Source organism: Anser cygnoides, chromosome 21 (assembly GCF_040182565.1).
Source record: "Anser cygnoides isolate HZ-2024a breed goose chromosome 21, Taihu_goose_T2T_genome, whole genome shotgun sequence".
In the NCBI taxonomy this organism is placed as follows: Eukaryota; Metazoa; Chordata; class Aves; order Anseriformes; family Anatidae; genus Anser; species Anser cygnoides.
The window spans coordinates 4148108-4165256 of NC_089893.1; the positions used below are offsets into that span (position 1 = coordinate 4148108).

Here is a 17149-nt window from a genome sequence, read left to right on the forward strand (position 1 = left end):
CCAAACAACCATTTGCAAGCAAGGGATAGATCCAGAGGCGAGTCTTCCTAATCTGTGTTGTGCAGCACGCTGCACAGTGGGAAATCCAGAACTTCCAACTACCTGTTTAGACGTGCCAGTTCTGGACGGATTTGGTCACTTTGGGTTCAGCAGCCTGATCACTTGTTCTCTGTGTTTTAAAGTCGGTTGAAATTTTTAGTGTCGTGAGAACCTATGAAAATTCTCTGAGCAAAATCCTATAGTGAGTGGGCGCGTTACCCGGGTTGTAGCAACACCGCTGCTCAGAACGTGACCCGTTTGTGTCTGGAGAACGGGCTTGGGAATGTGAGACGTGATAATGCACCTGGTGGGTGTGTGCAAGAGGAGGAGTAGGATAAACTTCTCTTGGTAACATTGCTGCTCTGCTGAGTGTGTGTTTCTTTCAGTTCAGAATCTGGGCCGTCCCTACTGGCTGACGCTAGCTCCTATGTACATCTGGATCGTCATTTTCTTCAGTCAGCCCCACAAAGAAGAGAGGTTTCTCTTTCCCATCTATCCCCTCATATGTCTCTGTAGTGCTGTAGCTCTGTCTGCTCTTCAGGTAAGTTTGTGGATTGTGGGGTTTAGTACTTTCAGTGAGCTCATACCTTTAGGAAGCTGCTGGCTCGCTTCTTTAACGTCGCTTCCCAAAGCTGTAAATTGATGTAACAGCAAAAATATTTGGGACTTCCTTCCCCGAGCATCATACAGCATGAGCTAATCCAATAATCTTGGCCTTCAGTCCAGACTTCTTAATAACCTGTCTGGACTATTAAAATCATTGTCTGGGATTATATCGAGTGGTAAGCAGTCGAGAATATTTCCTTAACTAATTATTTCGCGGTGACTTTGAATCCTACCGTTCTCCATGGGGGAGCTGCTGCTGAGGAACTCTTGTGATGTTGCAGCACCGACGCAACATCTGAGAGCTGTCACAAGCATTAGTAACTTGCTTATAGCTTTGTGGCTTCTTCGTCTGCTGTAAAACAAGATTTAAGGGATAGGAATGTGAGTGTGTATAGGAAATGTTTGTGTTTTATTTTTTGTATCCTGGTAGGAATCTTCACTGATTCGTAAAACTAATCTTGTTTAGGCATCAGGAAATTGTTTTGGGCGTTTGAAGAGCCAAAAGTAAAAACCAATTGCAATGCTTCATAGAGTAAAGCATTCCAAATTGAGCTTTGGGAAGGTTTATATCAAAATTACGTCTGTCCTCTGCGAAAGAGGCACAGCAATGCAGTCACTTGTCCCTGCTGGAGCCCACTGCAGCTGTTCTGCCTCGTTCTGCCATTACCCGTCTGTCCTGCTATGCCCCACTGCTGGCTGATCCTGTCCTGAGCTCCCTGCTGGTGTCCCAAGCATCCCTCAAGCACTCTCACCCCCCACCAGCTAGTTGCTGTCCTGGCTGTTGATCTCCCAGTGTTGTTGATGCTTTGCAGAGCTAGGCTGGAACACCCAGAGGAGTTTGAGCCCTTGTGTTTGTTAAAGGATCGATCTCCATCATGTCAGCAGTTTTGTCTCTGACTGAGAATTACTGTGTGCTGTCAGAAGATTGATCGGAGGGCAACAGCTTAGGACATTTGTCACACATGGCTTTAGAAAACTCTAGTGTGTGTTTCTGTAATTCATATTTTAAGTTTGACATTTTGTCCAGTATTCAGTATCTAGCCGAGAATTTAATCGAATTTCCTCTAGTAGTGCAAGCTTGTCAGAGAATCTGCTCCTCCAAACCATGCGGATTTGGCTATTACGAGAAAAATGCAAACAAGACAAGAGGAGCAGAAACCAGGTTAGGACGGGAAGCGAGTAACGATTCCTGCAGCAAGGCAGAGCAGGAGGAAGGGACCGAGCCAAGTATTCAGTGCAGTTCCTCCTGGCTTTTTCTAGGAAGGCTTTTAAATTAGAAAATCCTAAAGGGCTGTTCCAGAGCTGCGTGCGTTTAAGGGTGTCTGTAGGATGCGCTGTTGTGTTCTTCTGTCCACTCCAAAGCTGTAGTTTGTGCAGGTGGGGCACGCTCCTTTACCGGGGAAGTCAATCCACCGTTAAAAATGGGAGCAGCCTGTGTAGGGAATCCCACGGGAAGCTTCTGAAAGGGACGCTTGCTGTTGGTTCACCTGGGAACAACCAAGCTGGAGCCCTGGCAGAGCGCACTTCACAGCTTGACCAGAGGCCTTCCTAGGGCAGAGAGCTGAAAAGATTAAGGGGTAAGAAATGTGGCTGCACCATGCGGGTTTCTGTGTATTTTTATGGGTCTGAAAGAAAAAGTGAAGTCACAGACCAAAGAACTGGTGGGAGATACATGCTCTGCTTTAACGTCCTTGTGAAAAACATGATTCTGATAAAACATCTCAGAGTTTGAGTAACTTTATATCGACTCTTTTTTTCCTTCCGCAGAAGTGTTACCACTTCGTATTCCAGCGCTACCGCCTGGAGCACTACACAGTCTCCTCCAACTGGTTGGCTCTGGGGACTGTTTTTCTCTTTGGCCTTTTGTCACTGTCACGCTCAGTTGCCTTATTCAGAGGTGGGTATTTTAGACTGGTTCTGTGGTTTCTCGGGCATCGGTCTTGGCAGGCCTTAAGGTCTGCCAGGGTTGTGCTGCTTTGACTGTACCAGCACAGGAAAAATATGGCAATCCTGAATGTTTGGGTGCCATTGTTGCAGGAAAAGGAATAAATTCTAATGGTGTCACCATTAATGAATGTGAACGTGTGTATGTATGTATGTATAACTAGAATTAATCAGTTAAAAACCTGTTGCCCTTCACCTAGTACAACTAAACGATGTAAAATGTGTACCTAGACTCGTATTTAGGCAGATACTTACAACTTGCAAATGTATGATCCCACTTGAAACAAACATTTTCGTGTGTAAAACTTGTAATTGGGTGCATTTATCCTTAATGAAGATGGATTAAGTAAGGCTGTGATCCTTAAGTGCTTCCTTGGCTCAAAGCCATGCAGCAAGCCTTCCCACCGCATCAAAGTTAGGTAGCAGCAGTGCTTTTTGCTTGATAGTAGCCACTGACAGTCAGGAGAGGAGAATGGGAATAAAGGTGTCGTGGTGCAAACACCTCTAGCATGCTGGGGAGCTTTGAATCCAGCCACTTCTCAGCCTAGACAAATTATTTTTTTCATTAAGTTACCAATTAAAAATACATATACAAATATTTATTTATAGTCTTTCCAAAGAAGTCATTAAAAATTGTCCATTTCTTCAGTCTTATTTACAAATTCCTGCCTTCTGTAGGCTACCATGGGCCTCTGGACCTGTATCCAGAATTTCACAGGATTGCCACTGACCCGAGTATTCACACTGTGCCAGAGGGGAGACCAGTTAACGTCTGCGTGGGAAAGGAATGGCACAGATTTCCAAGCAGCTTTCTCTTGCCAGAAAAGTAAGTCGTTTAACGTAAAAGATACGATTTGCTGAGCTCCGTAAGGAGGGGCACTTCACATGAGAAGGATTTATGGGAGTAACCTTCAAGACCTCGTATGTTTGTCACCAGCATATCCAAAACAAACAATGTACAAGTTTGGTGTCAACAGATTGTTGGTCACAAAGTAGTGTAAATCTGCAGGGTGACTGTCCTAGCAGTGCTGTCTGCCCTCAGGAATGAAATGTCCTGGGTTATGCTTTTGGTTTTCTCCATGCAAACTGTTACTAGCTCCTGCAGTTCCCTGCCGCGCTTTCTGACGCTGTTCTCTGCAGTTGGCAGCTCCAGTTTATCCTGTCGGAGTTCAGGGGCCAGTTACCAAAACCCTTTGCCAAGGGACCAATGGCCACACGGATCATTCCCACTGACATGAACGACCAGAACAAGGAAGAGCCATCTCGATACGTAAGGACGACATTCCTGTTTCGTTTCCATTACCTTACTGTACCATTTATATTAATACAGTGCCTAGAACTGTGGTTGGATCTCCCCATTTTGTGTCCCATGTCAGTACCGTTACAGAACAAAAATGGGCTCTCTGCAGCACTTGGAAAGTTCCCCGGTTGTGTGAGTCTGCTTTCTGTTTGTACTTCATCTCTCTATTTTTCATCTGAAGAGGTGAAAAAAAAAAAGAGAAGTAATATGTTCTGGTTACTGCAGTCTGGGGCTTGTTATAACGTTACTGCGATTACAGGAAAGTGAAATGAATGAGTAGCTTGAAATCCCCAACAGAAGATGTTTGTCACTGAGCAGGGATTGACTCTTCCTTAGTACTTTTCTTTTAAAATATATTCATCATTTACAACAGAGGAGGAGGAACTTAATTTGGAAATCACGGAAACAACTGCATTGGTGATTTCAATGGGAAGCCATTGATGGATACTGGTGTTACCGACTTGTTACAACTTTTTCTTGCATTATCTAAACAAAAATGGCACATGCATATGAGTATTTATCAAATTATTGTTAGCTCATTTCTCTGAAATTATTTAGCAGCTTAAATCTTAGTGGCGTGCTAAATGTTCTTTGCGGTACAGGAAATATTAGGTGTTTAGTTATCCTTCCCTTTTTTGCCTCGAGGGTGAATGAGGGGAACTGCCAGTGTATGCGTGGTCCTTTCTCCACCTGGCAGAGAGCTGTGCTTTGTCCACCAGAGTCCAGGAAGCGCTCGTGTGCAGTGCATCAGGTCTCTGCTTTACCTGAGAGGGTGGATCCTGGCTGAAGACGATGGACGAGCACTTTTTTTTATTAAGTTTTTCATATTTTTGGCCTGTTAAGCATTTTATGAGCGCTTGTGATCTCCTCAGAGATGTGGCTGGAAGGCAGCACTCCAAGACGGGAGCCAACTGTGTGGGTAAAAGCCGAGATCAACGTGCTGAGTGAAAGCTCTCTTCCTTGGAGCGCCGTTGTGTAGTTATTGGAAGTGGGAAGGAGGCGTGTTCCCACCTGAGAGCCGCTGTCTGCCGCAGTGCATTTCATTTACGAAATCTTCAACTGTGGCGTATTTTTAGCACAGACAGCTGGCTGGCGCAGAGCCTGTGACTAATAGAACAAAACACACTTTTGTTTCATGGCTGCTCCTTAATGTCACCCGACAATTTTGTTACTTCTCATGCAAGTGAAAGGCCCCGGACATGTTTAGAAATTGGCTACTTCATGTGAATTTTAAACAGAGTTTTAAAACTTTTGCTTCTGAGGTGTTAATACCAAGAAAACAAGATCTTTCCTCAAGTTTAAAGGAGCTTTTAAGGACTGCAAGCATACCCACATTAAGAAAAAAAAGTGAGTAGGCACTGGAAAGGACCGTCATAGCAAACAAATACAAACAGCGTGAGTCTGCTGGCCCCTTAAAGGGGAGAAAATGGTTCAAAAGAATCGTCAGAGCCATGGACACCTTAAAACCAATGAGTGTTTGCAGAAATGAGGCTGGTCTCGGTGTTTCAGCTGTAAGCATCTATTACTGCCCTGCTCGAAAACTGGAGTAAATCGGAGTGTTTCTGTTGCGGTGGGACACTGGGGGGCAAAAGTCATCTGGCCTTCTTGTTTTTGCAATCCTTCCTTCCTGAATCACATTGAACAGCACTAAGCTTGTACCTGTGCTGCTGGGGAGATGGATCTGTCTCTCAAACTGCTAAGGAGGAGTTTTATTTCTTACAAAGGCATCCAAGCAGGGACAGTAGATTTAGGTTTAACAGCTGAAATGGTTAAAACTTCCTCACTTGAGGAAGGTGTTTTTTTTTTTTTAAACCACTTTGATTTTGCTTCTTTTCTAATTCCTTTTGCCTCTGTTTTGAGCTGCAGGAACCACCTGAAGCTTGGCTGCCTATTTTTTTATTAGAGCATTTTCAGTAGAACATCTTTCTGCTCAAAACAGTTTAACTTTCCAGGCAGTTTAACTAAAAAAACAAAACAGTTTAACTAAACCAGACAAGCTCCTGTCTTTGCTCATTGTGGCCAGCTAACTCCTACCCAGACACCAGTGACAGACGTACAGCAACAGGCTGTGCCCTCAGCTCCATCTCTGCATTATGTCGTCCCCTCCTGTACTGTATTCCTCTTGCAGTGGTAGAAAGGAAATCTTTCACCTGTCAGATAATTCCTAAGCATCGGAGGTGCCAGCCCTTTTAAGGGGAGAATGTAGAACGGAAGAAGTGAGATTAATCTTAGTGCTGGAGGCAGCTACTTTTTTCTCCAAGAGATTCTACATAACTTACAGGAAGAACTTGGTTAGTGGTTTGGGAGCCTTTGCTAATGAGCCAGAACCTCTCTCAGGGCCTGGAATGTTCTGATACAGTGCAAGAAGTGGATTCAATATTTTCCTTGGTGTAAGTTTCCCATGGTGTAACTTCATCTGCTGCTCAGTTGTGATGCCACGGAGCCATCTGGTATCCACTTAATTAAATTGTTTTCAGCCTTTAAATTGTAATAATAAACCCCAAAGTTGCTTCAGAAGAGTGAATGCAAGCACGTCTAAGGAAGTTTGCAGAGTGAACTGAAATGTGGGATCCTGAAAGGAAGAGTTTGAGGGAATAAGACAAAATAAGACGTGGTCATCCTGGAGAATGTTTGGTTCGTTTCAGCTGCCTGCGTTTAACGTAACGTGGGTAGCGGCGGCCTTTGATGTGCGTCTTAAGGGACCTTATCGGAGTCCTTAGTCTTCCCCTTCCACCAGCCCGTTGCTCAGACTGTTCGCAGAAGAAGTAAATCTGGAGCAGGCTGTCCTTTTACAAACGCCAGTGATGTGGTCTTGCCAGAACTTCCCCATAGCCTGAGCATTGATGATCCTGTGCCTGGGAAAAGGTGAGGTTGCAATCTACAGGCTGTGCAGAGCCCCTGCGGAAGGAACCAAGGCCCAAGAGTTTGTGTAACCCGCTGAGCAATTCTCTGTGCACTGCTGGCAGGATCCGATGGTGATGCCGTGTGATGCTGGGACCATGGAGCCCGTTGTTAGGCAATAATTGAGCACAACTGTATTTCTGTTGCTGTCTTCAGGGAAAAACAAAACACAAACAGCCTTAGAACCAGTTTACGCTAAGATGCATGATGAAAATTCGTAGCCTAGCAAAAAAATATATTTACAGGTTGCTCAGTCTCCTGAATTCTCCAGAAAATCAATGGATTGCTCAGTGAAAGGTCTCCTCGTTTATGCCTGGGGGTGGAGGAGAGGAGAGGATTTATGGGAGAGGAGGCACGTTACAAGTGTGCAGCCGTCTTCTTGTTGGTGCAGTTGGGAGTTCAAACACAGGCTTGGCAGCAGCAGGGTGTTCGGGAGGAGGCTGGCCGTACCTTTCAGTTGCTTGCCAATGTCCTTGTTGTTTGCTGATCTGATGGGACCGGGATGAGGTGGCACAGAGCTGCCTGGCACTCCGCTATCTCTGTCCCCCTGGCTGCAGGGATTGGGGGCAGCTGGAAACTGAGGTACTGCGGTTGAGAACTCGGTATTTTTCCGAAATGCCCACGTTAAGTCTTTCATCTCTCCTTTGCATTCCACGGGGATGAAACACCAGCGCAGCTAATGAGACTATTGTTAGGTTGCAATTATTTATTAATCAAAAATTGAGCTCTGTCTTCTGTTGCATGTAACCTGAGGAAAGGCTTTGGTTATGTCTTTTTCAATATCTAAACATACGTGTTCGAGTTCCTTTATGTCTGCCAAATGGAAATATCCAGTTTACTGAAGGGCACAACCAGTAATTACTAGGATGTACTGTACTTCACTGGTGCCTTTTCCCAGAAATTTCAAAACACCACTACATTTTAATGTTTGACGCTTAATAACGTACCAGTGGCAGAAGTGGGAGCTGTCAGTCCCCTTTGGCAGTTGGGAGTACTGGCGTGCTGCGAGGAGGGATCGCAGACCAAAAAAAGCATCCAAGGGTTCTCGGTGTTCTCAGTTCGCAGAAAGAAACGTTTGAGAGAGGACGTCCAGATGAATCCGATTGGAAGTGGAACGAGGGCATAAGTTGCAAGCATCGGTCCTGTTGATTTCTAGTGCCCCTGAGGTCGGCGCTGCAAGCTTTTGCCAGAAAACTCAGCCAGTGCCAGATGTGAGAATGTGCGACCCTTGGCTGACAAAACCTCCTGCCAGCAAAACAGCCGAGTGCAGGGGCAGGAGCTGGTGGAACATGCTTTTAGTGGCCAAAAGTCCCTATGCCAGGGAAAGCTCAGCCTTGCTGCTGTACCTGAGTCTCTGGAGTGCTTGCTTGCTCTCGAAAATGACTTGGGGTGTCACTTGAAGATGGCTAGGTCTTCAAGAGGGAGGATATCAGGCCTTGTTCACACACCTGTCCTGCCCTCTGGATCTTTCATGCTTAATGCAGGGGTTTCTAGACGACAGAGCTTCTTGTTGAGCTGCCTTTTGTGAAGCTTCTCTCACATCTGGTGGTTGTTAAAGGGAAATTTGTCCTGATAGGAGCTCAGCTCTGCTCTGTAGCTGAGAGTTGGTGTTCCTCTCAGCAGCTCGCGTGTATGTCTGTAGGGGAAGATGTAAGGGGTGGGGGGAACAGGGCAGGAAGAGTGGGCTGTGAGCTAGGAGGGCCATAGCCCCAAATAAACGAGCAGGGCAGCCCGCTCGTATCCAAGAGCGCTCTTCCCCTGCAGGAAGGAGCAGATTGCACAATGCGAGTCTCCTGAGGACAATGCCCACAGCCCGTTTAACTGCAAGGTCACACACAGCTCGTTGCTGTGTTGTTGCTTCCTCGACTACGTTTTCATAACTTGACCGAGCGTTACCAAACACTTCGGTCAGGGCAAAGCAGTTCCTTGCGTCACGGGCAGCTGATAAAGGCATGACTGCACTGATACCGACCGGCGAGGTCCAAGAGGTGCAGTGTGACGTTCATCTGCTGCGGGAGGCGCCGAGGGTCACTGCTGCTACAGCCCAGGTTATTCGTGCACCAAGCCCAGCAGGACTTGTGCCAGGCAACAGGCTTGCTCTGCCAGAGCTGCTGGCTTTCCACGATTCTGCTCAAGCCCTGCCAGGAGACGACAAGACGAGGACAGTGAGGGTTGTGGAGTTAACTGGCTGTGGAGCTCGCGTGATCAGTTTTTGGGTAACCCCTACTGGTTTATACATGCTCTGAGCTAAATGCTCTGGAAACGTGTGCATCTGATCGTAAAAACACTGGCTGCGTACGACCCAGGAAAGCCATGGGTTAGGGCGTTTGCAGAGGAGCGTGTTGTGTGACTCGTGTTTTGCTGCTCGCTATAGAACGTCGTTAGCGTGCTGCCTCCCAGTTCGCAGTCAGGGTAGATGTGACTAGCGGAAGACATTTCAGAGCAGGCCCACAAGAATGACCCTGTGGGTAGGAAACATGCCTATAGAAGGAAGAGTGAGTAAAAGAGGGCTGCAGAGCAGACGAGCCGTTTTCAGATAACAGAGCTCAAGTATGTAAAAAGAACTGCAAAAAAACATTCCCTTGTTCATGGTGTAAAACAAGCAGGGACAGGCAAAAACTAAGAAAAGAGAAAATTCAGTTCAGGCATCAGGAAAGCTTTCTAACAGTAAAGATAGTGAAGTCTTCTGCCTGGGGACCTTGTGGAGTCAGCATTGTAAGAAGTTTTTAAGAGCTTTTTAGAGAACCACAAGGCAAAATACCGGCAGAATTGGTTCTACTGCCTCAAATTCCCCCCCTGTGAGTTGACAGTTGTTCAGTAAGAGAGCTGGCAGTGGTACTTCCTCACGCAGGCAGCCCAGGACTTCCCTCCTGTGACCAGGGCAGCAGTGATAGCTTTTACTCCTGCATAAGGGTTTCACTTGAAAACATTACAAATATTTTACTATGTATCCTGCAAAAAGCCTTTTCCCTGTTGCTAGGAATACAAACCCCTTGTCATAGATAAGTGACAGCTTGTGTAAATAGGCACAGGCAACCAGAAGCCTACAGGAAATAAACAAGCATCTTTTTCTTTCTGCAGATTGACATTTCCAAATGCCACTACCTGGTGGACTTGGACACAGCAGCTGAAACCCCGAGGGAGCCGAGGTATTCCTTGAACAAAGAAGAGTGGGTGACCATTGCCTACAAGCCATTCCTAGATGCTTCCAGGTATGTTTGCCGTGTTTGAGAAGGAATGAGAAAGGCTGGCAGATCTGTCAACTAACGTTTTTTTTGCAATTATTTGCTTACAACTGTAGAGGAGAGACACATTGGCAAATGCCAGCGTGAAATCCCCTCTCCAGTAGAGGCAGCTTGCTGGTTACAGTGGAACCTTTGTCAAACTTGCACGCAGAGCATTAATTACCTGGGTGGCTTTAGAGTGTTAAGCAAGCTGGGAAGGGCGAGGAGCAAGGATTATTTTTAAAAGGAGTCTTCCCTATGCATTTCTTGCTGATGTAGCGGGTTTTGTTTTGCCTTTATATATAATATTATATATATATATTATATATATATAATATAATAAGGTGCAGGCCATCTCCTCCCAGCGGACCTGTGAATCTGCTGTCGTTTCAGCCAAATTCGATAGGCAGGTGTAAGAGTCTTTGAGACTGCCTTACAAGATCTGTGAAAGCTGGCAGGCAGGAGGCAGACTCAGTGAGTGAGAAGTCATTGAGGTCTTTTGACATCAGAGAACTCCTGTAAGAGCCCCCTGTCAGAATGCGGTTCTTCATTAGTTCTGCTGCTCACGGGGTAAGTCGTGCATTTGGAGAATTTCTGTGAGAAGCAGAGGTTGAAATCCCTGTCCTCCAGGCTGGCCGGGTGGAATCCAGTTTGTCCTGGATGGGGGTGTTTTTAACACATCCCTACAGAGCCAAACCCTCAGCTGTAAGGGATGTTATTCAGTCGCTTCAAGCTTGGGTCATGAAGCTGTCATAGCAGGACAGAGAGCTTGACTGGAAAAGTCTCTGTAAAAAAAGACAAACAACCCGGCAAAAATTAACACAGGGTTCAGTGCCCTCCTGTTTTCTGTGCGAGACCTTTATGACTTCCTCCTAACGGGCCCCTCCAGGGAGTGGGGGCTGGTGAAAGCAGTCGGGCAGAGAAGGAGTGATAATACGCTTTTCCCAGGGGTTGCTCTGGTGTTGCCAGCTTGCCGACACAAACAAGTTTCCTTGGCACGGTTTTCCATGAACTCTGCTTGCCCAAAGAGACCTGCTGTTGTGGTAGAGCAGGGCTTGAGGAAGGGAGAACGGGATGGCCAATGACACTTAATGAGGCAAGAGGATCGCAGAAGGCTCCTTTTGCAGAGCCTGTCCCCCTGTGTGTCTGAAGCTACATTCACTTCTGCTTCGAAGCTGTGTTCTGATGCTTCCAAAGCTGGCTTATCTTGCTGTCCTCTGCCCAACAGCTGAACCTTGATTGTTTGGACCCGATTTCAAGTCCTTTGAAGTCGGTCAGAGGCACTGAATCAGTTCCAAATGGGTCAACCATGGGAATGTAATTTGCTGGAGGGGCTTTCAGAGGTACTAGGCTGCCATGCCAGCCTGCCTGGTGAAAGCTAAGTGAATTATTCTGCTGCGGCTGAACATCTCGCAGGTTTCTGCAGGATGTCCTGCGTCTTCCGTGGCTCCTTTCCACTACTGCTCATTTTTCCTGTACTTAGCTGGTGTTTGTTAGAGAAGCAGTTGGTCTGTCTCATGGGGCGTTCTGGGTTATTGCACCACATCTCCTTCAGCTCCCACCCGTAGCCTCTGAGCTTCTGATGAAAGCTCACGATGTATAAATCATTGCTCTCTTTCTGAATCTGTTTCGTAGCCCATCAGAGGCTGTGTCCTGCTGAACACAACCCAGCGTCTTTCTGGAAGCAGCAGGACGCTGCATCTGCTGCTTTCGCTGGGAGTTGTCTGCCGTGCCACAGTAGGAACGCAGGCATTTCAAATCTTCTGCTGTCGCCAGGACTTTCTGTTCATCTCTAACTTAGCTGGGGGTGTTTCCTGTCAGGTGCTTGTGCATCTGATACCGTCTCACTCCTGACCCCTCTCCAGCCCGCAATGCTGCCCTGAGTGCCGAGAGTTACCCTAGAGAAACGCATAGCTCAGCACTGAACCGAGCCCTTGTCGCTCTTCGCTGCTGCACTGCTGTTTCCATGTGAGCTGTTCTATGAAAAAAAAATGGTTTTTTCTTCTTTTCCCTCCTCTTCTTATTAGGGAAAATGGGTAGGATTAAAGAATTCCCCTGTTTACAGCCCAGTCAGCACCTTGCCAGGCTCAAACATCTGGCTGGCTGCTCAGGAACCGTCTGAGCACAGAGGTAGGGGTGTTGCAGCCCTGTGCTTCTAGGGAGAGATGCTGTCCAAGGGCTTCCTGCTGGACTCAGGCTGGGAACTTGTTCCCAAGCTAAGCAGTAAAAATCTGTCTAATCACTTGATGTATCATTCTGGGGTTTAGACCATCTAAACGGAACCCAGGTTGCCCCAAGCTGCGTGTGTTCTGCTGGCTAAGCAGCTCGGCAAGCCTGCAGCCAACCTCTGGTGACCCGCTCGGTGTGGGGAAGTGGATGTGTGCATGTGATCCTTCGTGTCTGCTCGAGAACAGAGACGGCACGTGGCTGTCACCGCTGCAAGTAAGAGCTTGGCTCGTAGCAAAACGAGAATCTCACCGTGGGGCAGCAGCTCGGTGTGAGGAGCTGGAGACAGAGATCCTGAAACTGCTGCTGGTGGTAACAACGAGCTGAAAGAGCAGAGCAGCGGGGATGGGGAAAGGGCGGGTGCTCCCTGGGCAAGCAATCACCAGTTTAGACCGAGGAACGGGTCATCCAGGGGTGGTGGGGAGGGAAGGGCATCTCTCCGGCTGCTGCGACCTCCCAAAAAAGCTGCAGCCGCATCGCTGGGTGGCTGGAACAGACGAGGCTTTGCGGAGCAAGTTCCAAGAGGAGATGAGGCAGGTAGGTCCTGCTGGTGCCTCCTGCCGGCCTCCTCCTTTTCTGTTCTTTTGCGGCATGGCAATCCTCCGCGCTGTTCCTTATCAACACCTCGCAGCTGGAGGAGAGGGGAGCGGTGGAGGAGGCCAGGTTGCCATAGCAGCGGGTCTGATTTCCATCCCTGCTGCCAGTACCTCCCGGGCTCCCGCAGCGCAGCTCCCAGCGATGTGCTGTCTGCCTTCAGCAGGCCTCCAGCGCTCGGCAGGTGGGGCGGCTCCAGCGGCCGGGAGTGAGAAGGGCACGGGGGCTCACCCGGGGACATCGCTGCTGCGGAGGGATGAGAGAACTGGCAGCGTGTCCCCTGCCTTGTCACCCTGCTCGTCTGGCACGTTTCCTCTTCCTCCCGAGGAAGAACAAGAAGCCAGGACCCGTGGCCTGTCTGGCAGGGCAGATGCTTAGCGGTGTGCCCAGCTCACCAGGATAACTCCTGGAGCGATGAAGGGCAGAAGGAAGGAGCACAGGAAGGTCTAAGCCACCCTCGTTTCACCCAGCGCATTGTTTAAGGGCATCACATTTAAAATCGGGTACTAGAGACAAGGTCGAGGCATCTTTTGCCAGCCATCCCTAACAGCATGACCGAGGGAAGTTCCAGAAAAGCTCTTTTGGATTGCCAGCTTGGGAATCTTTCTGACATATGTTTTTCAGTTCCTACTGGAAATTTGGCCTGTGGAAAAAAGCTGAGGTGAATGTGTGAGTAAGGGGCTCAGCTGGAGCCTGGTGCTCCTGGGGCTGTGGCCAGGACTCTCAGACCCTCCCTGTACCGCAGTTCCCCAGCTGGACCAAAAGTTTGTTAGCCCCAGCAGCTGACACTGAGCCTGAGGAGCTTCAGTCTGATACCAGCAGTGGCACGTAAATACCTTGGCGTTGTTTCGCATCCCGGTATTGGAATTTTGCTGCAGCGTTCTTGCAAAGATTTCCCACGGCAAATGTTCGTAACGGGTCTGCCCAGCTCCTTGCGCTGAGTGCGTCACAGCGCTTCTAAAATAAGGCAGCGTTGTTTGCTTTGTTTTTTCTTTCCCTGAATGGGATTGAATTGGAACTTGCATAAAATAACGGGGCTCAGGCAGTTCCCGCAGGGGGAAATGGAACAAGTCGGTTGGCAGCTGGCAGATGAGCTAGTGACAACAACAGATCTGCCTAGCGGTTGGGTGAGATGCAGGGGCCTGCCTCACCCTGTGGAGCCAGGCGTTAGCTGCTGTGCTTTTGGTGAGGTTGGAAACCTTCCTCGGTACGGCAAGTGCTCCTGGTACATCTTTGTCTGGGGCCGCAGCTGTTCCTCAGCCCTTCCTCTGCTTGCTGCTGTCCTTAGCTCGGTCTGCAGAGCACCAGGCACTGCAGAGCTAAAAGGAAGAGGCTGAGAGTTGCCACTGCTCTTCTCCATCCAACTGGAGGGCTCTCTGAGGGCATCAGTAATACCCTGAGGCTGTGTCAGGGCTGCCACAAGTACTTCGATAATCCAGAAAGTTGCTAGTAAGCCTGGTGGCAGGGAAGGTATGGAAATCCCAGCCAAACCCCTTTGGTGTTCTTGTTGGGGTAGCGCACCGAAGCAGTGCTGCCTTGCAGACTTGAGGAATTGATCGGTCTGGGTAGCTTGGCCAAAGGAGAGCAGCAGTAACGCGGTCGTAACCACGGGTTAGGTGCTGGAAACTGGTGAGCTGAAAGGATCCCCGGGCTGGTGGGGCTGTGGGGAGAGCTCTTCGCAGGGCCTGCCGCACAGCTCTGGGGGCAGAGCGAGTGAAGATGGCTCAGGAGCTGCCTGTGAGGATCCCGGCTGCTCGCGTTTCTGAGCATGTGCCTTCCCCCTGCCTCCTCCCGCGCCAGCTCAGCGGAATGACGCATGTCTTAAATCCGGCACCTGCTTCCACACAATGATTTGGAAGTGCCCCCTGCTACCTATGAAGTAAGTGTAAAAGCACTATGAAAGCGCAGCTTTTTTTAATAAAAGGGAGGAGAGAAGAGAAGTGTCGCTTCGAACCGAGCTGGGAGGGGAGCAGCGAGAGTAGATTTCAGGTCTGCAGCTCAGCGGCTGCGGAGCAAGGAGCGTTTAAACAAAACAAACAAAAAAACCAACCCCAAACCCTATAGCCCTTGTTCTTTGAAAATAAATGACCCCAGCAGCTCAATTCACTCCTGCTGAACTGGAGGCTTCTGGGACTCGCTGCGAGTCTCACATTGACGTCAGCAAGTGCAAATGTAAATCTCAGCTGGCTCTGATAAATGGTGCTGCTAATTGAATTAGAGAGCACTCCAAGCCACCAGCTAATTATGCTCCTCAGGAAGCTGCTTTGTCCAGGTCCATTTAATTCTATATTGGCTGAGCACTCCAAATCTGGCACAGAAAAGGGGAAATATATTACAGCTCCCTGCTGAGGAGCACATATTTTCCAGCTCTTTAGGCTGAGCCGTCTGCTTGCTCCAAACGCTTGTGTTCTCACCCTTGGGTTTTCCATCATAAAAAAAAGAAAAAGTAAATTCTCAGTGCAAGATTAATGATTCAGTCACCTTGTGCTAGAATATCGTTACCCTGGTTTGATAGGAGACTGTCTCATTCCCGTTAATGGTGCTTTCCCCCTCGTTACATGAAATGGCTTCCCTGCTTTTGTTTTCTAAGCAGCTAGGTCGCTTGTTAGGTGCACAGTTGGTACAAAATTTACCACCTAGAGGAAGTACAAATGTTAATGGGTTCTCGGAGAGCTTTGATCATGAACTTCCTGCGTATGCCCATAGCCAGAAGGCACTAGGGCATGCCTTTGTGGCACAGGTTCAACTTTCTCCTGCCTATTACTTCTGCCATTCCCTTCTCTTCTTCCTTGTCAAGTTTCTTCCTAAATTATTTGGGGTGAGAAGTTCAGGGTATGAGATGTTCTTCCTCTGCAGTTAGGAAGAAGCCCCAGTGCCATTACATGTTTCGAACTGCTTCCATTCCTCATCAGTCTCTTTGGGAGGGGTGACACGATCATCTTCACTCAGTCCTTGCGTCCTTTCCAGACGAGCATCCCCTAGTGTCAGAGCAGAGCTGTTGAGGTAGGTTCGCCTGAAGTCCAGCAGGCAGCTCACAGAAACCTGCTCAGCACTAAATACCTTTGTGGTTCCAGTTCGGCTGGGCCCACTGCGTGCTGTGCACCTCTGTCCTACCTGGAGAGTGCTCTGGGTGATGCAGCAGTTGTTTCCCTAGAAACAAACAACCAAAAAAACCCAATCCTGCCATGTTTCAGCCAGAACTGGGGGGAATTTGCCTGCTGCCTGGCTCTGAGCTGGAGCCCGCCCTGGGAGAGCCTTGCAGCACTGTTCCGGGAGTGAGCGCACCTTGGAGCCATCACGGACTTCATCTTGCTACCAACGTGTTGCCGTGAGCTCGGTGCTGATTAAGGCTTCAGGCTCACGGTCTCTGGGAGACAAATTTAGAAGCAAATGCAAACGGAATATTATATATATTCACCGGCATCTGTCATCCCGGCCCCTTCCATGTGCCATCTGCTGGCTAAGGTTGCTGAGCCTGATGAAGGGAGGTGACAGGAGGTAAAGGTTCCCTGCCTGACTTGAAAGTTGTCTCATGGCTTCGTGAGTGCTGGTGCCTCCGCTGCTCGGGACTCTCTCGCTGGAAGCAAGGCTGCCAGGGCTCGGCGACTCTGTAGGTCCCAGCAGCAGAGAGCCCGGCCTCGTGCTTGTGTCCCCAGTCTCTTTTTGGTGACGAAGTTGCTGCTTAACAAACACCAAGGCTGAGCTTAGCACTGTGGGGCAGGTATGGTGGGGCTACCATAGAACATCCCCAGTTGGAAGGGACCCATAAGGATCATCGAGTCCAACTCCAGGCACCGCAAAGGTCTACCCAAAAATTCTGACCGTGTGACTAAGCGCTTCTTAAACTCCGCCAGGCTTGGTGCAGTGACTCCTTCCCTGGGGAGCCTGTTCACAGTTACTGAATTTTAGCCCAAGCACAAACTCTGAGCTCTGAGAAATCGTGCTAGTTTTTTCCCCCTTCCTTGTAAGGTAGCAGCAAGCTGATTTTCTTCCTTATTTTTCATTTTCCCTGTTTTAAACAGCATCCCAAGCATCACGCACCTGGTTGCCTCTTTTTCTTTGCTAAGGGAGTTGAAGCGAAACCCCACCATTAACAGAGAGCAGCAGTGGAGGGTTGTCAGGCTCAGAGGAGGAGATGCCAGAACAAGTCCAGCAATGATGGTTGTTAGCCACAAGAGCTGGAGCAAGAAATGCAAGCACTCATTTTCAAAGGGACGCCTTTGCTTTTAGCGACTGGAGGGAGGGCTGACCTCCAATTTCCAGGCACGAGGAAATGACAGCTGCAAAAAATGTTCCTTGTTCAGAATGCACTAAA

General features: G+C 48.6%; 1 protein-coding gene across 1 annotated transcript in view; it reads left to right on the plus strand.

The window, feature by feature from the left end:
* The window catches only part of ALG9 (ALG9 alpha-1,2-mannosyltransferase), a 30186-nt gene that overhangs the window by 10909 nt on the left and 2128 nt on the right, over positions 1 to 17149 (plus strand). Inside the window, 5 exon segments of the mRNA XM_048063246.2 lie at positions 426 to 580; positions 2413 to 2542; positions 3268 to 3415; positions 3730 to 3859; positions 9872 to 10002. Coding sequence (XP_047919203.2) covers positions 426 to 580; positions 2413 to 2542; positions 3268 to 3415; positions 3730 to 3859; positions 9872 to 10002 — 694 coding nt within the window.